Source organism: Numida meleagris, chromosome 1 (assembly GCF_002078875.1).
Source record: "Numida meleagris isolate 19003 breed g44 Domestic line chromosome 1, NumMel1.0, whole genome shotgun sequence".
Lineage (NCBI taxonomy): Eukaryota > Metazoa > Chordata > Aves > Galliformes > Numididae > Numida > Numida meleagris.
In genome coordinates this window covers 68647993-68670728 of record NC_034409.1, presented here as the reverse complement: position 1 = coordinate 68670728, position 22736 = coordinate 68647993, and the positions used below count along the sequence as shown (strand labels likewise).

Here is a 22736-nt window from a genome sequence, read left to right as displayed (position 1 = left end):
CCCTCCTCTGAACACGCTCCAGGGCCTCAATGTCTTTCTTGCAGTGAGGGGCCCAAAACTGAACACAGTACTCAAGGTGCAGCCTCACCAGTGCTGAGTACAGAAGTACAATTATTTCCCTACTCCTACTGGCAACACTATTTCTGATACAAGCCACGATGCCATTGGCCCTCTTGGCCACCTGGGCACACTGCTGGCTCATGCTGAGCCAAGCATCGACCAACACCCCCAGGTCCATTTCCTCTACACAGTCTTCCAGCTGCTCTGCCCCAAGCCTGTAGTGTTGCCTAGGGTTGTTGTGGCCAAAGTGCAGGACCCGGCACTTGGTTTTGTTGAACCTCAACCCATTGGCTTCAGCCCAGAGATCTAGCCTGTCCAGATCTTTCTGTAGGGCCTTGCTACCCCCATGCAGATCAACACTTCTGCCAGCTTGGTGTCGTCTGCAAACTTACTGAGGGTGCTCTCAATGCCCTCATTCAGGTCATCAATAAAGATATTGAAAAGGACAAGCCCCAGCACTGACCCCTGGAGAACACCACTCGTGACTGGTCGCCAGCTGGATTTAACTCCATTCACCACCACCCTCTGGGCCCGGCCCTCCAGCCAGCTCCTTACCCAGCAAACGGTGTACCTGTCCAAGCCACGAGCTGCCAGCTTCTCCAGGAGAATACTGTGGGAGACAGTGTCGAAGGCTTTGCTGAAGTCTAGGTAGACCACATCAACAGCCTTTCCCTCATCCACCAGGCAGGTGGATCTACTACTCCTTCTACTCGATCGTAGAAGGAGATCAGGTTGGTCAAGCAGGACCTGCCCTTCACAAACCCATGCTGGCTGGGCCTGATCCCCCAGTTGTCCTGCAAATGCCACATGATCTCCCTCAGGACAATCTGCTCCATCACCTTCCCTGGCACCGAGGTCAGGCTGACAGGCCTGTAGTTCCCCAGATCCTCCTTACGACCCTTCTTGTAGATGGGAGTCACATTGGCAAGTCTCCAATCTTCTAGGACCTCTCCAGTTGACCAGAAATGCTGATAGATGATGGAAAGCGGCTTGGCTATCTCTTCCGCCAGCTCCCTCAGTACTCTTGAATGGATCTGGTCCAGCCCCATGGACTTGTGGCAGTCCAGGTGGAGTAGTAGGTCTCTGACTGTTTCCTCCTGAATCATGGGGGGTTTGTTTCGCTCCCCATCCAAGACTTCCAGGTCAGAGAGTAGAGTAGTCTGAGGATAACTGGCCTGACTTTTAAAGACAGATGTAAAGAAGGCATTGAGAACCTCAGCCTTTTTATTTTCCTCAGTGGCCGCATTCTCAGCCACGTCCAGTAAAGAATGGAGATACTCCTTTGTCCTCTTTTTACTGTTAATATATTTGTAGAAGAGTTTCTGGTTCCCTTTTATCCCAGCAGCCAAGCTGAGTTCGAGCTGGGCCTTTGCCTTTCTAATTTTCTCCCTGCACATCCTAACAACCTCTTTGTACTCTTCCCGAGTTGCCTGTCCCTTCTTCCACAATTTCGCTAAAGATTTTATTATAGCTATTTGAATCAAATTCTACATCATGAAGGCATCAGAATCAAGGGTTTATTTCAGTCTGGTTTTATTTATGTATTTTAAATCGTGACCAAAGCAGTACAAGATTTTTAGGAATTTAATAGAAGTTTCTAGCAGATACTAGATTGGCGAGGGGGTAGATAAATAACCAAAGGTATGTTGTAGATTAGTAAATAAACTGAGTCAGCAGTTTTATCGTATGGTTCTCATCTTCAGGTTTGTGGAGTTTTGTTTGAGAATATATTCATATGCATAAATATAAATATTTATTTTAGATGATTTATTCCTGTGGCATCTTATTTTGCACTGAGCAGTATATTACCTCTGTGTCACGTTAGAAGACAAATATCTGAATGTGCATTCCATGTCCTACCACATTGCTTTGTTTTTAAAAGAACGTGTTCTCTCTTAAAAATGTAGGGTCTGTGGTGGCAGAACAAGGGGAAATGGCTTCAAGCTCAGGGAGGGTAGATTTAGGTTAGATGTAAGGAAAAAGTCTTTTACAATGAGGGTGGTGAGGTACAGGAACAGGTTGCCTAGTGATGCAATGGATACCCCATCTGTGGAGACTTTCAAGATGAGGCTGCGTAAGACTCTGGGCAACCTGATCGAGCTGTGGTGTCCCTGTTCATTGCAGGGGAGTTGGACTAGATGGCCTTCAGTGGTCCCTTCCAATTCTAAGGATTCTGATTCTATATGCATTAATGATCTAATAGTTGCTTAACATGAGAAGAAATGTAATTCCCACTGCCAACCAGATTTTAGCAGATTTTTAGATTTTTTAGGTGATTGTTTAAACTGTCCAGGTGACATCCCAAGAAGCCTGTGTTTGTATTTATTCATAGAGCAGGAGCAAGGCACACAGGTGCAATTCGTGTTTCCTTTGCCTGCCTGCCTCATGCTGGGAGAGCTGCACTGCGGTGAGGAGTTCCATGGAGTGTGGGAGTGATGAGTATGGGAGGAGAAAAAAATTGCGGCATTGTGAAGTTTGGGATATCTGCAGTTGTTCTTGGGTATTATAAGAAAAAAATGAATGAAATCTTTTGCTGATTGTGAGTTGGGGGATGTTTCTATCCCCCCCCCCCATTAGGTAATATTCAAAAGTATTAGCTGCTATGCATGAGGTCCACATTTCTGAGCAGTTTTCATATCTCTGCTGAGGAAAATTTTTTGTTTATCCTGACGAACACAGCGTAATGCTGCATTATCGCAGAGACCACTGTGTGGCAACTGTGGACTTCTCAAAAATGTCTCCTGTCTGTGGGAGCAGGTCAGCTGCTGCTGCTGCTGCTGCACAGCCTCCCACAGCAGTCAAATGTCTGCAGTCATGGAGGGGGCGAGAGAAAATGTCTCCTTCAGCTTTGAATTTCCTTGGAAGGGGGAAGGGTTGTTTTGTTTTGTGGTGTTTTTTGTTGTTGTTGACTGTCACAAATTTGCTGTTGCTTTATTTAATATGTTTGAGCAACAACCCTGTTTGTAGTTTGCAATTGCACCAGTGATAGCAGTGAGCAGAATTCAATGCATTGTGTTAAGGATGGCCAATGAATATTTATGATAGACCTAGGGAGCCTGTAATAAAAATGAAATCGGCATGATGCCACTAGATCCAAATCTTTGATCTCTGTTTTAAGAAAAAATACAATAAAGCAGGGGATAATGGACTCATTATAATGGAATGGTTAGTTAAGGTTAGTTAGGGCAGCGTGAATAGATGGTGTTACATAAATGCTTTAGTCAAAGATTTACGGCTCAGTATAAGTGTTTCAGGAACTGAGTTTCTGTAGAAAAACTCTGTTTATGGTATTATTTGATTTTGTCAGTCAAAACACGAAGAACTGAGGACACATTTCTTTCAGATATGCTCTTGCCTTTCTAGGGGAAGTAAAGGCAGTAAGAACCAGCGAGGCCCTTCTTCTCAGCCTCTCGCTCCACTTATGCTCTTTGTTTCCCCCACGGGCAGGTGGGGAGGGCTGAGTACTACTAGAAGGTGGAAATTTGATTCCAGTTACAGTCCAGATCGTCTTGCCAGATACCAGCTTGGTGGGGATGCTTGGGGTTGTTGGCTCAGGGTTAGAGATCACCCAGGAAGGTGCAAGGGCCGTGGCTGGAGACATGCCCCATCTGGAGCCTTCTACCTCTGTCTGGAGCAGGGAGAAGATGAGTGCAATGTACTGAAATGGCTGAAAAAAGCTAGTGAAGGAGTCAGTATTTGACAGGGATGGGGAGCAGGAGTGACTGGGCTATTTTTCTTTTTAATGATAGCAATTACTTGCTTAACACCCCTGCCACACTAAGCAAGAAGCAGAGGAGGGTTGATACCAAACTATAGATGAAAGCTGATCTTGAAGTCTCTGTCTAGCCAGATGTGAGGAGGAAATGGCAACTCACTGTTTTCTGATTTGTTTCATACTGATGTAATTTGTAAGGGACTTCATCACTAATGACATCTGGCAAGGAATTTGCCGATACTGTGGCCCAACTCTTCCCTTCCACCTCCCTTCTTCCTTTCAAGGAAAAGAAAATATATGCTATATTAGACTTAAGAAAACAGCTATTAAGCAACAACAGTAACTGCTTCTGATATGGGTTTTTTGTCTGATGAGGATTTTATCCAGCATGTTTGGCCTTGGAGGAGTGCCTGGATGGTATTGCCAGCTGGAATTGTCAGAGCTGCTTTGTCTTCTGTCCCAGGAAAACAGAAGCCTGGCGGGTAGTCACTCTCGCTCTTATTTCATATCCCTGCTTAGTCAGAGTTGCCAACTCTAAGCATTGAAAACCCTGAGTCAGGCTGCAAACAAATCACGAGATCTGGCTTGAAAATCATGAGATTTTTTAATTACAAGTAGTTTATTTGGGATTTCTTTGAGCCTCCGGAGTATCTGTTCTTCAAGTTTTGATTGTGCAAATCCCAGAGCTTGAAATATGCTTTACTGAATTATGCATGTGTTTGTTTACTTAAATGAAAGCCAGGTTCATTTTTGGTTACCTGACCTTTGGAGTTCCCAGGGAAAAGACAAGAATATCTAAATGATCTGTGTTGACCAGGCCGTTCAATGAGGGACCTGTTTTGGAGTTGGTGATTACCTTGAGGATTATGAGCTTAATTATCTTGGTGTCACTTTGACCTCTAGGCTTTTTGCAGAGGTCTTTTTGTTGAGCAGAGCCTGAAAGTGTTCTTCCAGTCTGCAGCAATGAATACTTTCTGTAGGTTGTGCCTTGTTTTCCTTGTTTACCTTGCAACAGCTTTCCACGGGCAGCACATGACACCTTGACAGCAAAGTCTGATTAATCCATTTTCTTCCCACTGCAGTTTTGCCATCACTCAGGTCTCATTCGGAGAGGCACACGTGCAAATGCTTTCTGCTGTAAGTAGTCACAAGCATCATGTGCTGATGCTGTGTGGATGCCAGGGAGAGGCTGTACTGGCTCTCTGTCTGAGCTGTGAGACAAGGAGGCTGTCTCTATACGTTTGAACTAGTGTTGATAACTCCAGATGCAGAGCTGTCACTTGAGGTGGGGATAAGGACCCTACCACACTAGAAATCCCTCCTGACAGGGTTGCCCAAATCATTTTATATCTAAGTATTGGGGAGTTATATGAGTGTTGTCTCCTCATATTCCTCCTTCCTGCAAGACTTTTATCCCTATCACCTCCTTTTGTTTGTTTTTGCTGCCTTTCTCTTCTTTCTTGCAGAAAACTTCAAGCTGATTTTTGGACTCCTCATCTGTATATATTAGCAGTTTGTGTCCCATTAGCCTCACATCCAGTGGGACTGAATGCCAATCAGTTTCAAGTGCCAAATAAATGTCTATAACCTTGAGTTCTCAGGTTGTCTAGTATGAAGATATCTTACTGACAGCAGTGGAACAACTTGGAGTTGGAGGCAAGACAGAGGACAAATATTTGTTGCTGATCTGAGCTGTGCAGGAAAGTGTGACATGAGGGACCCTGATCAGATGTAGTGTTCTGAGCTGAACTCTAAGAAAGCATAAGGGCTAAACCTTGCTTGAACTAGGAATTTTCTCAGCTACAACAAAAGAGAAGTTATCAGATCTAGGGTTTCTCCAGGCCACTCTTCTGGGTTCAGTTTAACGTTTTTGAAAATCAAACTGTTTTAAATACACAAAGTTTGACTGTGGCTCTCTAAAAATAAAATTCTTTGCATTTAAACAAATGGTAGACATAGTTGTGAAATTCTTCCTCTTTTATTAGTCAGAGCAGGCTTTTCAAAGTGGCTGCAAATGTTACTGAGGAACAGAGAATATGCAGCCTGAGTTTCCTTGATTTTTGTGAAGAAACCCTTATTAACTAGGTTGCTTTTGTGAGGCAGAAGAAATAACAGTGGTAATTCCCTGCTGGCAGTAAAGTGAGCGATGGTCAGTAAATTTTACTCGGTGTAGCACAGAGGATTGTTGTGGTTATGTTGCTGTCTTTATTAAATTTGTCCTGGTTGTTGCATTTTGGTGAAATAGTAATTTTAATTCTGACAATAAGATTGACCCAGGACCCAGACAGCCCTTTTAAAAAATGTAATTTGAACAGTTTAAGCTATATATTTGCCTTCTCTTTCTTCACACTGGAGTATTCTTACAGTGAGAAACATTATGCCTGGGAAAAACTCAGGTTTGGATTTGGATTTTTTTTTTTGTTCTGCTGCTGTGTGTGGAAATGTCTGTGTGGAAGGAGAAGAAAAAAAACAAAAACAACAGCAGCTAGAGTAACAAGTTTAAAAGATTACTTTGGTCTGTGATGTGATTAGTCAGAGACAAGTAATTTGTATTGCAGAAGTCTGGGCAGAGTGTTACCTATTTCTGCTTGTGTGTGCAAATAACCTGCTATACACGCAGCCAAGGGAAAGAGAGTCAAATGAGAGCAGTTCTGGCTGCATTTTAGCGTGCATAGCACACGTGTTGAACTAGGATGAGGAGGGCGCGGATGAACTGGCTCTTTCCGGGGTCTTACCTCATTCACTGGGAGGTTTTTGGTTAGAAGGGCTGGCTCTCCAGAGTGTGGCCTACAGATAGGCACTTGACTAAAATGAAGCTGTTTGTTTCAGTATAAACAGATTTTTTCTATACTTATGATACCGAAAGAGCTTGTTTTATCTCAGTAAGAAATTATAGAGCACGAGGTAGTCTAATACAGGGAATTTTACTTCCTGTTTAAAAAATGAAAAGTAAACTTATCAAAGTAGTAAAGTAGTTGTTATATACTTTGAATTAAATATATGTTATTAAATTCAACGTATATTTAAACCACTTTTTAATCTCTAAATGGTTTGAGACTGGAAAAAATAGTTCCCTTGATTTCTTAAATCGTCTCTATCCCATTTTTACACACTTCTTCCTTTTCTCTGTTTCACTCTGATTTTTAGCTGAAGACAGACTTTATTTGAGAGCAGGAAAGGAAACATTGCTGGGATAATGTTTTCTTTTGAACAAGCCAACAGATTTATGTCTTCTGCATCTTGAGTTCAGCACTTCGATCATTATCTGTCTGTTTTGCTGCTAAGCCCTGTGCAGTGTGATTTTACTATTCAGCCAGTTGGGGCATTGCCTCGCTTGAAAACTGTGAGGTAATAAAATCAGGGTGAAGTTTTTGAACATGTTTTCTCAAGCCCTCTGCACAGTCCTGAACTATTAATTTCACACTGCAGCTTTGCCAGATGAAAAGGAGCTGCTTTATTGCCCCGGACTGCCCAGTGCACGTACATCTCCATCTTCCAGTAGGGGCCTCCAAAGCCACAGGAGGTGGCAAACCAGCCGCTGGGCAGCTGCAGCTGTGCACAAAGGGGCTCTTTCAGACACGTTCTTGCTAGAAAAGCACATGTGCAACTAAAACAAGTTACAGTGCCCATCTGACTTGAGCATGAGCCACCCTGGGGAAACGGTCTTATTTTTTTCTGAAATCGGTGATTATATATATTGCACTAGTGTCTGTTTCTGACTTGGTAGACGCTGTGTGTTTGGGTCCAGGACTGAGTTCATTGTAGATTTTTGTGCTACGAGATGGGATACTGAAGGACGATGTGAGGGAACTGATCTCCCCTTTGATGGGCTACTTGAATATGGCATCGTTTTTTATGCTGAGCCACTGCCCCGGCCCATGCAGTCCTCACATTGTCTCAGTGCAGTGGAATGTGTCAGGGCAGCAGAGGGTGCTTTCAAGTTGTCACAGGCTATCTCCTGTTTTGGGCTTCTCTCCAGAAGACCAAGTGACTCACCTTCAAAGCTCTCTCTGAAAGCGTAACCAGGACTTTCTGTATGACAGTGCAGAACATAGGAATTGGCTTGGTGCCCATTTTCTCTCCTCCTTAAATCAGGCAGACAACGAGCTCCTGGGCTTTGTGAATGAAAGATTTGTTGAACAAATGTCTTAACAAACACTGATTTAGTAAGCTTGGCTCTGGATTATCTGCATAAATTCTTGTTCTGAAGTTGGCTTCTACTGGGAAAAGGCATGCCTTTTTTATTTGCTGAAATGTTGGCATACATGAAAAGAGTCACTGCTTGTGTCGTACAGATTTCAAAGCCCTGTCCTGCTGTGCTGGCTAGCTGCAGTTGCAGTGCCTACTCTCCTGAAGAAAGAATTCTGGGTCAAGGTGGCTCTAAAAACTCGCAGTCCAAGGGTAGACAAAGCACAGGGACCTGTATGTGGCACCATCCCTTGCAGACCACCCTGTAGTGGTGAGGCACTGAAGATGCATGTGGGTGGGATGGCCAGCAGCTTCCAACTCGGTAAGCTGGATGTCGACATGGGGCCGGCGCGAGTCAGGATACGTGCTAACCCCGTGCTCCTCTGGCCCTCAGCTGTGATCTGCGGCTTTTATATTTGGCAGTGCAGATCTGCAGATGGTGAAACTGGTCGGAATCCCATTGCCTGAAGTGCATCTAACCCGTGTCTCTGATGTGGGGAGGAGCACACGTTTTTATCCCCTGCAGTTAATATATATCCCTTATTACACAGTGCCTGCCTTGTCTGTGGAAAATCCCTTCAGGTGAGTCATACCTGCTGTGATCCGTATGTGCCAGGCAGAGGAGGGCATTTACCCTGACCTCCCTGCACGTGCTCAGGGGCTGGAAGGAGCAGGGGCCCTTGCTGCCAGCCGCCAGGGGCAAGGCTCAACCAGCCAGCTGTTCACCTTCATGGAGGCTCGCCAGCTCCCAGACCAATGCGGAGGCCATGTCCTATGCTCCATGAGAGCACCCCTGGTTGTGCGGGGAGTCCATCTCCTGCAGCTCCCCCGTCACGAGTCGGCAGGGAGCCAGGTGTTACCTTGGGTGCCGCGCATCTCTTCAACCTCTCTAATCTCCTTTGCCTTGCGAGAGATTTAATGAACAGTTTTGACTGGCGGGGGGAGCAGTCCCCTTCCCGTCCCTGAAACATGTGACTGTCCATGTGAGCGGTGTGTGCGGGCTGGGGCTGCGGGGCATGATCGAGGAGAGGCCGCCCGCCAAGGCGATGAGGCGAGGGAGCACGGCCCTCCCCGGGCAGCCGCCGCGCGTGATTATGTAACGCCTGCAGTGTCTGGCACCGCGCTCGGTGGGCCGTCACGTGGCGTGCAACGCTCCTGGCCCTGAAATTCAATTAGACTGCGCCGAACGATCGTGAGTCTGCATGAGATAAGCTGTCGCTGTTACACACTAGAAAGCAAATGGGTTGATTAGCCGCACATGAATTGATAAATTGCTCCTGTAATTCCAGCAAGGATATTTGCATTGCGTATACATCATCGTGCCACCAAAAAGAGCCTGAAATTAAGCGTTATATAACCTGGCTCATGCAGCAACAACAACAGCAGCAACAAGAGGAAGCAAACAGTGATCTCTCCTCGCTCTCCCCTGCCCTCCCATTGCCAAAAGATCACAGAAAAAGGTTTTGTTGCTGTTTTGCGGAGGGCTTTGCTCCTTGTCTCTCCTGCCTCTGAAAGCAGCCTCACAGCGGCAGAGCTGACTCGTCAGGTTTCGGTGTGATGGACAGGTCGGTCGTCAGGAGGCTGACAGCTCTGGCAGAGGCTGCAGCTTTGCAGACGCTGAAGTTTGTGCATGCAGGTGGACTCTTCGTACTTTTCATAAATTATTTTCTACGTGAGACTCCCTAGAGGCATTACATAGGGGTGTCTGCATGAAGTTGCAAATGCTCCTGCTGTAAACCTCTCGCCTTTTATTCAGTCCTCTGCAAAAAGAAGGTCCTGTGACTGCAGGGGAAAAAAAAAAAAAAAGCCTGGGAGGAACTGGAGCAGCTTAAAATTTCAGAACCAATTTTTATTACTAAGCAGTTGAAGAACAAATTGACATAACAGAACTGAAGGGCAAAGAAGGGATCCCCCATCCCCAACCTACAGTCTTCACCCCATCTTTTCCCCAAAATACGTTCAGATATTCCATTGTTCCCCTCTGCTAGAACCTACTGCTTGTTGTCTTACCTCTGAAGGGAGTAACATTGTTGCTCAGGAACTGGTAAGAAATCAACCCCTCTGAAATTTTAAGCTGCATTAAATCTCTACTTTCTTAGGGCTACGATATACTGTTTACAGGCGGTCTGATTGCGTGGCAGTCAAAACATTTTCTTCTTAAACATTTCCCCTGCCACCAGTATAGTAAGAAAATAGTCATTCTATAAAGCTGTGCTTGCAACAAAATTCAATGTTGCTTGATAAGATAAGGTACGTTGGTTGTACATTTGGGGAATATTTACCACTTTATATGACACATGCTCTATTATCCTGTATTTATTATATTTCCACGTGGAGGAAGTTATTGTTGAAGTCACTTTTTTAGTAATAAGCATCACAATTCTTTTCTCCTGGTGTTTAGTGCAGATTTTTTCTCCTCCTTTCTATTTGTCTTTCTCTGTTCTTTCCCCTCATCTCTATATACACAGTTAACGTACTGATGTTTAAATATACATTGTGACGTGTAGTTACATAACCCTGCCCTGCAACGAGGTGAACTTCATCTTTCGACTCTTTTTCTAAAACTAACAGTTTTTGTGGATAATCTACCACTATCAGGAGACAGAGGGAGGCATGCTGCAGCTAGATAATGATCGTTTTACACAAATAGGAAGAAAATAATGCAAATTATACTGCAACAAATATCATATGCTACATTTTTGATAGCCAGCAAGTCTTAAATCCAGACTGCATAAATGTGTTTGCTAACGAGTGGATACTGAATTGATTTAATGAGTTGGTGGTGCGGTCGGTGTCTGCTCATTATCATCAGAGAATTTAACTTGCTGCAGCAACTCAGAAAATAAATGAGTATAGCTCAGACTGGTGTGTGCTGTGAGTGAATTGAGAATTCTTCTCTGAAGCTCTAGCAGTGTTTGGTACATAGTGCTCCACAGCAGCCATTCCAAGCTGCACTGAGGATCTTTTTACCATCACTAATCCATCCAAGGAAGGGTAAGGAAGTGGTCCCAGACCCTGCATCATGGCCTGCTTGCAGGGCTAAGGAACTGAGGCAGTGCTCAAGTAGGTGAGCAGAGAGAAATCTTCATCTGTCAAGTCTGACAACGTGCTCCCTCTCAGAAATGATGGCAGCTGTTCTTGAAAGCTGTGTGAGAATGTTGGGGCTCCAATTGTCTATCGTCTAACAGGCACTATAGCTGGTAGAGGAGCTCTAAAGATGCGGAAAGCTCTAAATACAACTTGAACATGTTAGACTGCTTACAAACAACAGCAAATCAGAAGTCCTGGTTAGCTCTGCCTGTGGCTTTGTATGACATTAGACTGGTCGAGTGAAAACATGTCCTTCAGATACCACTTATGGAAAGAACATGAAGAAAATCTTCACATCTTGATAGTTAGTAGGACTTCATTCCTTCGCTGTCAATATGCCCTCAAAGCCATGGGCGAGTAGATACTGCTGAAGCACAGCACATCTATAACAACAGTGGAATTTGTTTTATTTTTGAGCTGATAGAAAATCAGTGTCACTCTGGCTTAGGCTGCAAGTATAGTATGAGAGGTTTATGTGTATGCACTGTAAAACAAAAGTTCTTTACCCTTACAGTGTATAATTAAAGGTAGAACTGATTCATTTTCTCCCGCCCTAGTGCAGAGTTATAGAATCATGCTCTTGACAACTCGTGCATTGCTGCTCTCGCAGGATTTTACATGGTGCTGGAACTCATAGAAGAATGTAATGAAACTTTAAAACTGTGTCGAGTTTTGGAAATGTTCACCTGTGGGGGGAAAAAGAAAGCAAAAAAGCTAACCTACAGAGACTTTTAAAAATAGACCAAGTCCTCCAGGAATTCAATTACAGATGCCTGCCAGCTGCTTTCTCTGCCTGGGACCTGCATTTCTAGCTTCTCTGTTCCTCTGGATGTTCCTTGCAGGGGAACAGCTCGTGTGACATGACTGATGAACAGATGGATTGGCTAGGGAGGTGCTCAGGTATGGGCTCCCCTGCCATCCCCCCATCCCACCTGCTGCTTAGGCCGTCCTTTCATAGCCACGATTTGAGCTGTGCAATTGTTGTACAATGTGGATACCGGCTGTGCGGCTACTGCTGGGACTAGCACTTTATTCTTGTGCTATGTGCAATGACTTTTTGAAAAGCTTTTTATTTAGGCCCTGTAGCACTGCATCTTACAAAAAAAAAAAAAAGAATAAAAAGAAAACAACAAAAACACCCACCAGTATAAGAATCCTGTCTTCCTGGATCTGTATTCTGGCTGAGTTTGCAGGCACACATTACACCCCCCATTTGCTAAAACATTGAAGTGCAGACACTGAGCAAAACTTCAGGCTTCATTTCCCTAGGAAATACATGCAGACTGTAATGTATTCACCCAAAAGTGTGTACACTGGATTCTCCCATAATACGGACCCTGCCCTACCAAACTCATAGTGCAGGGTCAGAAAAAAAAATCTGTGCTTACTTATTAAATTACATGTACTGTCTTTTGTTGTGTATCATCCTTTTTTGTCTGGTTGCAAATTATTCAGCTGTCCAGTTCCAGGAGAACATTTTCCAGCAGTGTCATTTGGATGCAATACCCTTTTCTGGTATTGTCCTGTTTTACCCCCATAGGCTTTCTGTGTGCCCATCTGCGTGTGGCAGTGGCAGGAGCTTTCCATCCAGTCTAGCTGTCTGCAGGATCTCACTGGTTCTGTGCTGCCTCTCTCTCTTGGGTATCGTTTTACTCTTTGATTGGGAAGAATATGGTTTGAGGGCTTGTGGCAGAAATTCATTTACTAATTCATAGAGGAGGGAAGTGGGGGATGGGAGGGGAGGGAAGGAGAATAATTCTTTGGTACAGAACAACAATCCTCCAAGGACGTAGTTACAGCATTTTTTGTTAAAGTACAACATGTTTGTTTTCAAATGGTGTAGAAAACGCAGTGATTCTGTGGCTTAGGCTATTGCTTTCTTAAGATGCAGCTATGATGCTGGAGCAGATGCAGCTGCTCCGGGCTGAGCAGTTCCCTACTGGATGTCTGGTCCCACTGATTTCAGGGGAAACTACTTATCCGTGGGTCTTCATGGAACAGGAGATTACTACCTGATGACTGGAGACATGAAACTGAACGCTAGCCTTGATTTGAGATTTCTCAGTGATTTTTAATTTTGGTGCAGGGATTCCAGCAAAACTGCATTTAATTAAGAATCTGATCCGTAGCTTTTAGATTTAACTGTGAGATGTTCCTGTTTACAGCGTGCAGTGCTGCCCTGTGTTAGGGATCCCTAGGCTAGCTTCAGATTAATTCATTAGCTAATTTCCCTAGCAGCGTTGTACAGTTTCCTTTTCTGGTGCTGTTTTGTTTCATGTTTTCTGATGTTCCTGTCCATAGCATTGCATGGCTACGCCACAGACTGTCGTGAATTGAGTTCAGACTTGGTGTTAAAATTGAGCAGTCTTTTGCAGCTTGGTATGTATCTGTATGGTTTTTTTTCTGCGTAAGATATTAAATTACATTAAGGGTTGAAGCTTCTGAATTTTTTAAAGGAGTCCAGTACCTGTGTAAATGTGATAAAGCTGATGTCTGAGAAGCGTGAGAGCCATAACAAGTCACTGGAGCTGACAGATTTCCAAGAGCTGTAGCTGGTTGTGTAAGACACTAGCGATGGTTTGATGTAATGCTGTTTCCAGACAGTGTGGGGATTGCGTGTGCCAGTGCTGCACGTTGCCAGACAGAAACCACAGCAATTCACCCTCAACATAATTACCACCTACAGCAAAGCTAGCAGCTTTTAAATAAGGAGGAGTGGGATTCTTTCTCTAAGAAAACACCAATGAGTTTTAGTCTTTCTGTAAATCTACCTAATCTCTTCATTAGAAGGGCGAGAAGTAGCAACAAATCTCAGCCAACACTGCACATAATGAAATATTTTTAAATGCTCTCTTTGATGCTAAACTGTAGCACAGGCAGAATCCAGAAAATCAGGTGGCACTTCTTAGAACTCACACGGTGTTATGTGATGGATTTAGATGTGCAGCGTATTCTGTGTTACAAGCAAAGCTTTAATGTGCATTTTCATTACCTTGCTTTCCCTCTCTTTGGATGCTAAGATTATTATTACTGTAATTATAACTGTAGTTACTTACAGGCTTTTATTTGAATGTTTGTTTACTTCACATAGCGAGGAACATTGTTAGAGGGGAAAATACCAACTTTAAAATGTTGTATTTAAATTCCTCAATTATTTTTCCTGCCTACCTCACTAATTCCTCTCATTACTATATTAATTGTGGTTCCTTTTATGTGGATTTGAGGGTTTTTTGTCCTTCACGGAGTGCAAATGTGCAGAAACAGACAGTCAGGGTTAGATAGAAACAGATCAGGGAATTACAAGGTGGCCACCTTTGCACCTGATCCAGGTCCCCTTGAAGCCAGTGAAAAGATCTCTTAATGAAATCTGAGCAATAGTGGGATTGCTCTGGCTGCACTTTCCTCTCAGCCTTGCTGCTAGCACTGCCTGCTCCCTGTTCACTGTGAGCCAGCAACTGGATTCTCCTCTGTGCTAACTGAGCAGTGGATTACTCATAACCAGCTAGGAAGTTTTCTTCCCCTGTCCACCAAAAAACTGACTGTCTTTATTGGTTTAGAGGTTTCTCGGTCATTGCAACTGCTCCTCGCTGTTACAAAACTAAGGTAGTTGTAGTAGAACTGCAGATGAGGAGAGCTCAGATCAAAACCAAGGATTCTTTTTGCCAGTAGCTGTGGCTGTGGGGACCTGAGCACCCACACTCCTCTCAGATAAGCTAAGTGGACCTGTGGTGCTGTGCTGCTTTCACATCTGCCTGCTTAGCTTGCAAATCGAATCAGTTACTTTGGCATTGATGTGATCTGTATTATTTCTTCTTGTAATTATGGACATGCAGAGAGGTGGATATTAAAAAAGTGATTTCTTGTGAGGCAGATCTAGGGTATAGATCATTTGGATGAACAGGGTTTAGTTTTGCTTATGAACCTTTTGTGTTTGTACAGTACATGCCACTGAGGCTGAAAGATCATTCTGCCTTAGCACAACCTTAGGATGCCTTCAGTGAAAAATGTATTACAGTATGGAACCTCACTGACTGCCAAATACATTGGACAAAATATGGAAGGAGTCCACTTTTCTCTGCTAGAGACAAGTACAGAAAGTGAGAGGAATGCATGTTATCTGATTATGAAACATTCTAGCGATGCACATCTGTATTTAATCGAATCTTCTGAGCTGAATGTACCTGGCAGGTGCACCTGTCTGAATATGAAATCAGCTCAAACTTCTCTGTGTTCTTTTTCGCTTGTAACTAGAAACTTTTCCAGCAGATTGTCTCGTAGCAGCCTAAAGCGTTCGGCTGTTAGTTTTGCAATAAATCCATCTGTATTCTTGTTGGAGAAGCATCTTAATTAGTGATGTAAGTAACAACTATGGGAGCTGTGTTCAATCCATGTGAGCTCCTAGTTGCGGAATAGTTTATATCAGGCATGTCCAATCCACAGCCTTGCAGGGCTGACTCCACCTCTTGTGCCTGCCACACACACTCAGTTGAATTCAAACCTGCATGTATTGCACGTGGCATGCGCTTGTTTGCTTGGTGAGCAAAGCTGATGGTGAGTTTATTAAGCAATGTACAGAGAGCATGGCAGATATCATTTGTTCTGATAAAAAAACAGATTTTTCTAAGATCAGTTTATCTCACCAGACTGTAGCCAGGTGAACTGAAGAAATAGCAAAATCTATCAAACGAAATTTGGAGATTAATGCTGCTAATTTCAAATGTTATGCTTTGGTGATAAATGAAGCTACTGATGCCATGGGTACAGCTCAAGTTGCCATTCTATTAGAGGTATTGCTAATGAACATAATGTCACTAAAGAAATGGCTTCTTTGGTGCCATTAAATGACACAACTAAATCTCTTGGTTTGCATAAAGCATTAAAAATTACATTAAAGTGATTTTCTTTAACCTTTGTCAACGTATCTGATATAGCTACTGATTGCGCCCTGGCGATGGTTGGTAAAAAAGAGGGATTTGTAAAATTAATAGAAGATGATGCAATTGCCAGTGGCAACTCACATTTGGTGAAATGTCACTGCATCCTACATCAAGAAAACTAATGTATGAAAGCTTTAAAAATGGCTAATGTGCAAATCGTCATCAAAGCTGTGAATTTCATGAAGTCCATGGGTTTGTATCATTGCCAGTTCTAGGGAGGAGTTCCTTAGAAGTGTGAAGAATGGATGCTGATTATGGGAGCATCATTTACTTTTTTCAAGTAAGGTGGCTAAGTTGGGGTAAAATGGTAAAAAGATTTTATGATTTGCAGAATGAAATCATGTCATTATGGAATCAAAAGGAAAAACTTGTGCTACAACATGAAGATTAAAAATGCCTCACAGATTTAGCATTTTTTGTGGATTTGACCACTCATTTTAATGAGTTAAACATGCTTCTTCAAGTTGAATATCAACTTATCTCTGTTATGTTTCAAACAGTAACAGCATTCAAAATGAAACTTAAATTATGGCAAGCTCAAGTTATGGCAAATAATTCTATGCATTTTGATGTGTTGGCTAAACACAGTGCTGTGAACAGTGAAAAATACGCAGCCTTGCTTTCCATTTTGATGAAGGGATTTGAGAATAGGTTTCAAGATTGCCAAAAAAATCATTAATTTTTTGGTCTATTTGCAACTCCATTTTCAATCGACATAAATACATTACCTGTGAATTTTCAAATAGAATGTATAGAGTGGTAATCATACATTCAACTCAAGGAAAAGCTTGATCGTGTCTCTTTACTAGACTTATATAAGACCTCTTTTACCAGAGAAAACTCGCAATCACGCCTTGTTCATGTCAACACTTTTTGGCAGTATGTACATTTTTAAGCAGCTATTTTTGAGGATGAATCACAGGAAGAGTAAAATTTCATCAGAAATCTCCGACGAACACCTTAAGAGCTCACTAAGGATTGCAACCACTGCCATTGAACCAGACTGATGCATGAGTTTCACAAAAACAAGATCAAATATCCCACTAATGTTATGTTTTTGTTGCTCTCATTTTTTAATGTCTTAATTAAAAATATTTAAAAATAAAAAAAATTTTGTTACTTATATACATGAACTATATTATATATTTCTTATGCAATCCAAGACAATTCCCCTTCACACAGTGTGGCCCAGGCAAGCCAAAAGGTTGGACACTCATGGTTTATATTATCATAAATCTCCTTGAGATTAATTTTTCATCACCTGAAACATTACACTAGCCTCACTTGCACCTCGACTGCTTGTATCTACAATTTAATATCAAAAGCAGAAGAAAGTTTTGCAAGTGATTTCTTGTGAATCTTTGCTCTAGGTGTGGGAGGAAACATGCATTCACCATCTCGAAATCGGTTGGATATTTGATCACTAGATCAGATAGTTGAGTGGACAGGGGAGACCATCCTTTGCAATCATTAGACATAGAAGTAAGATGCAAATTTTCTTTCCTATTGAGAGTGGCTACCTACCAGCTGGAGTGATATTTAGGCTGAGGGGTGGACTTGCAATGGTGAAGCCATAAATGTCCGGCTACAAATCTCTGGCACTTCTCGATTTCCAAAAGCATTTAGTAGGCATGCAACCTGCTGCCCACCAGACGCATTTAGCATCTCCCAACAAAGACCCAGTGATCTGTGTAGGGTGTGGGAACACAGTATAACATTTAATGTGAAATAGCTGTCCTCGAATTTACTCAGCAAGTGTGATCCCTTAAGCCTCATGGTAGTTATTTACAGAGTAACGTGCTCCCAGGGAAAGCTTTTCCTAATCAATAATTGAGTTGTTCTAACTTTCTGCCTGCGTTGTGTTATTTGAGTAAAACTTGAAGCAGAAGGACAGTATTTGGAGGCAAGTTGCCTACCCGCAATCCTTTTATTGCCACACCTACCTGCAATCCCTTTATTGTCAGTGTGGCTCAGGACTGTAGCATCTCTCAGGCGTAAGGCCAGCTGGTCCTGACAATTTCGTCCCAGTCCTGGTTCTGACTTTTACATTACGATATAAAACTTTATTCACATATCAAGAAACAGATGACAATGATCTCAGAATTCACTGTTATTTTGCAGTGTTTTTATGAGGCCAGTAGCCTAATGCTGCCAAGTTGTTTGCGATGTTTAGCTCCTACACCTAAAGCAGTGAGGTAGCCATGGTAACTGGCTGGCCTATACACAGGGCCCCGGCCTGCCTTCACGAGGAGGTCAGAGCACGCACCTTCCCAGATCCTGCCTCAGTTCAGTGCTCCTTAAACAGCTAATGTTTTTAAAGAGACACTGGCTCAGACTCTTCTTAAAATAGAATTTCATATTTAATTAGCAGTTTGAGCCTCTTCATTCCGCTACTGGAATCAATGTATAAAGACTTCATCACTGTAAATGAGTCTGTTGACCAAACCTATTCAGAATAAACCTAAGTCTTGCACTCAATATGTTAAGGGCTTCGCTACAAGGAAATTCCAGATTAAAATTTTTACTTTACCAATGAAGAATCATCCTAGTGTAAAGCTTAAAACAGCACCATTTCATCTAGGTCTTCTGTCACATACTCAGGGTACTCAGCTTCCTTTGACTTTCCTTGCAGCTGAAGGTGCTCCAGGATTAGACTCCAAAGGCTATCATTTTCCTTCCTCATCTTCTTGTTGATTTGCAAAGTACATGTTCATTGAGAAATCTTTGTAAGATGCATCTTCCTTGACGATTTATTCCTCTTCTAGTCTATAATGAATTGTTGCTGTTAGCAGAGGTACTTAACTGTATATAAGAAAGCCTCGGCAAAATCCTGGGTAAAACTGAATGCCATGCTTGGATCTTTTTTTTTCACCTACTATCTTGAGCTTGTCCTGTCCATTTTTTGATATCGTTTTTCTTCATCTTGGTCTGTTCTGTAAGTTCCAATATCTTTGCTATAATGAATTGTTGAGTGTGTTTCTTCTTATTGTTCTGGATAGTGATTTGAATGTGAAGGTGGTAGAACAGGTCCAACTAATATCCAGATGCCCTTTTCCAATCCCCTGCAGAGCTGTTTTATGAAACAAGGAGACATGAATACCAGTTATTGAGGGGGAGAAGCTACACATCAAGGGTCACATATGTGGCATTGTAACGTTGTTTGTTTAGCCAGGGGGCAGGGAGGAAAAAAAGCAAATGCAGAGGGACAAGAAGGAAGAAGAAAGATGGAAGACAGCAAAGCAGGAGAGACAAAATCCAGACCCTCTCTCAGTCTTGTACATCATGCCTTTTGCACCACATAAATCTGTCAAGCTTTTGGCTGTGCCTTGGCAACTCTGGGTGCCACAGTTTGAGTACTAATACTTCTTCCTATGTATAGTGAATTTTATGTCAGAGAAGAGTATTAGATATGTTGGCAGAGGCATCTGCATAAGTGATATTTGACCCTTAGCAGCCAAAAAGCCATTTCATCATCAGGTGGATTCACAGAGAGACAGAAAGGCGCTTAATATGTATGTGAAACCAATTTATGCAGCAAAGTCGTTGCAAAGTTCTAATTAATCAAAGGAACTAAATAATGGTGACATTCTGGGCAATGTTATTTAGGGCTAAATGAGGGATCTGGTGTTCATAGGCTGTCATCAGAACTGAGAAGTCTGATGCTGTGACTGTCTCTGCCATGCAAAGGCATTCTTTAGGGTTTAAAAGGATGAAGTATTTTGGACTTTGTTAGTACACGAACAGAAAAATGAGCAGTGGGAGGTAGGAGGAAAACTTTGGAGAGTTACCGGACTGAGCAAATGAACCCAGGTCAACACCAGCAGAAATGTCTCCCTGAATAGTGAAGCCTAGAGCCTCTCTCTAAGAATCTGTCTTTTGTTCAAACAATGAAGTGGTTTCTACCTGCCATCATTTTTATATACAGCAGTATTGTCTTCCTAAGTAAAGATGAAGGCAGATAGATGAAATGCAAACCTTTTACATGTGAAGACTTTGTTAATGTACTCCACTGCATGGCAATTCTGTGTTGTTTTTTTTCCTGTGCAAGCTGATACTTTGAGTGACTGTAATGCTCAGCTCTGGGTGTCTCTTCATTGGAGATTTAATAAAAACATTTTTTCTCTTGAATCTAGGTTGCACTGCACTGGTTTTTGGATCTAATACAAATAGACTTGTTATACTTCATGTTCTCTTTTAAACACATGAGGATTGCCAAAGAGGATCAGACCAGAGGATTAGAGTGCTGTCTCTCTGTGTGGCCATCACCAGATGCTTCAGAAGAAAGTCTAAGAATCCCCACTGTAGGCAGAATTGAAGTTTTCTATTCTTCCTGATGTCTTGGGATAATCCTTAACAGTAAGATCATAAATCTGTGGCCCCTAAAGCATGAGATTTTGTCTTCTTTCCCATAGTTGTTTTTTTAACATTTGCTATTGTAGCTGTTTTTTCTCGTTGTCTACAGAAATGCACAAATCCTCTTTGAGTCTTGCTGAATTCTTGGCCTTGGTGTCTTTCCATGGTAATGAGTTCTGCCATCTAATTATGTGTGGGTTAAAAAGTGTTTCTGTATCATTTTTTCATTGGCCATCTCTGGATTCCATTAAAGACCCCTTCTTATATAAGAGAGGAAATAGAAATGTTTATCTCCTGTCTCCTTACTATTCATACTATTCTGTAGTGCTATCACATCTTTTTTTCCAAGGTGAGCGATCTCAATCTTTAGTATGACATATATTCCACAACTCTTATGTGCTCCTAGCACTCCTCTAATCATGCTGGGAAATGACAACTTCTTGTGGACACAGAACTTCATATAAAATAGTACCACTGACCTAATTTAGAGCAATAACGTTGTCTATGCTGTTTCTCATCCCATTTGAGCTTTATCAAGGTTTTCACAGAGATATGCTAATTAAGTGGAGCAGCAATGCTGCATTCAGAGTAGAGATTTTTACTAATGGTTAGAATAGACTGAGCTGCAAATTATGTCACTCCTAGGATTGCTGTTGGGTTTGGTTTTGTAATTCTTTCAAAGCACTGACTGGTTGACATGCATGTGTAGTCGAATATCCAGTTATTGCAAATGTAAAGTTCATCTTGGTTTTCATAATGCAGTTAAGCCCTAGTGTTGGGATGCTGGCATGCTATTTGTCTAAGAGATGTCATTAGTGAGGATATCATCACTTTTGAAACAAAGTAGAAAAACTGCAATCAGTTGTAGGATTTCCAGAGCAGGTTTTCTGCAGGCTCACCATCAATGTACAGGATGCTTTAGCGGCTCTAAAGAAGCATACAGCTTTATATTACCATAGCTACATGCTATGCATGTAGGAACGTTCCAGTGATAATATATTTCTCCATAGAAGCAATAGAAATGTAGGCATTATAATGACAACAGCTTTGTAATAAATGTATACTAAAATGTATTATGATGAAACAGCCACTGCACATGTGCAACAATCTAATCTCTGTCATAAATAACTCAGCAATTTTAGCAAATATTAAATATAAGGGGGCAATTTAATATTATGAGTGAACAGCTTGCATATTAAATTTTATATAAACATGAATCTGTCTTTTACTAGTGGGAATGTAGAAAGCTGAGACGGTCTCATGAAAATGTGTGTGTCTCTCTCTCCTTTGTCTCTAACTTTGAACAGCTCATTTAATTTCAAGAAAGTTCTAGTCATTTTTTTCAACCAATTCTAGAGCTGCTTGAATGTGCGGTGGTGGTGGTGTATTTTTTCTGTTTAAGCCAGAAGAGAACTTTTTCCCTGGTCTTGTGAAACTTAGCATTTAGAAATTACTCTTGCTCCTAAAATACAGACAGTAAGAAACTACTGAGCTCCGGTTTGACAGCTAATATACCTCTGAAAGTTATTAAAAACAAAATGCTACCCTGTTCACAATGTTTCAGTTTCATTCAACAGCTTTGGCTAATGGAAAAGGTTTATGAAACTTCTGCACTGTTAACGCAAAATCAGAATCATTTCTCAGCACTCTTCAAAGGACATTATTAGATTTATTTGTTTGAACTGTTGAAATCTTGGGCTCCAAGAGTAGAAAGCTAATATCGGCTTCTAATTTAAAAGGGAAGACTGAGAACTGCTTTGAAAATTGAGAGTTTTTCCCAGTAAGAAATGCCTTCAAAAATCGGAATGTCTGTCATTTGGAAGGAAAGTTCTGTTACAAAACCTTCAGACATGTCAAGAAAGACCAACTCCAAGATCCAGTCACTTCAGTTTTGTGAATCCACAGTTAAAGCCAGGATATATCTCGACTGCCTCTGGATAGGTGCTTAGCTTGTTAATGACATTAATGGAAGGTGAAGTAGGTTGGCATAATATAGTGTCTGAACCAAGAAGGGCAACTGATCCCTCTTCCTTGGAGAATAAACTTGCCAAATGCTTTTTTTCCAGCCTCCCAATGAATTCTGTGTTCAGGTCATGCTAGAGCCCAATTCTTTCAAGTGGCAGCGCAGAACAGCCACAGAGCTCAGATTTTAATGAAGTTTATTTTAGTCATGAAATAACCATTTCTCATACTTTTGGAAGGGATCCTTTCCTTCTGGGGTGGCCTTACCTTGTAATCCTGGGTCATTATTAATTCCTATTTACTTGGGCTCCTTTGCTGTCAGTGGATGCACTGGTTTACTGATCCACTGCTTGAGGAAGAAGATACCTGGTGCTTTGCAACTGTAGCCAAATGTCAGCAACTGTCTTTGCTGAGAGGCAGTAGCAAGAATC

General features: G+C 42.1%; 1 protein-coding gene across 9 annotated transcripts in view; it reads left to right on the top strand.

Moving 5' to 3' along the window:
* The window catches only part of ITPR2 (inositol 1,4,5-trisphosphate receptor type 2), a 313815-nt gene that overhangs the window by 165796 nt on the left and 125283 nt on the right, over positions 1-22736 (top strand). For 6 of the 9 annotated variants that reach the window (XM_021392091.1, XM_021392096.1, XM_021392086.1 and 3 more), the window contains one exon: positions 20124-20291. The exons of the other annotated variants lie outside the window; for them this stretch is intronic. In XM_021392091.1, the coding sequence (XP_021247766.1) occupies positions 20124-20291 (168 nt within the window). The remainder of the gene's footprint in view (positions 1-20123; positions 20292-22736) is intronic. 9 annotated transcript variants of the gene reach the window in all.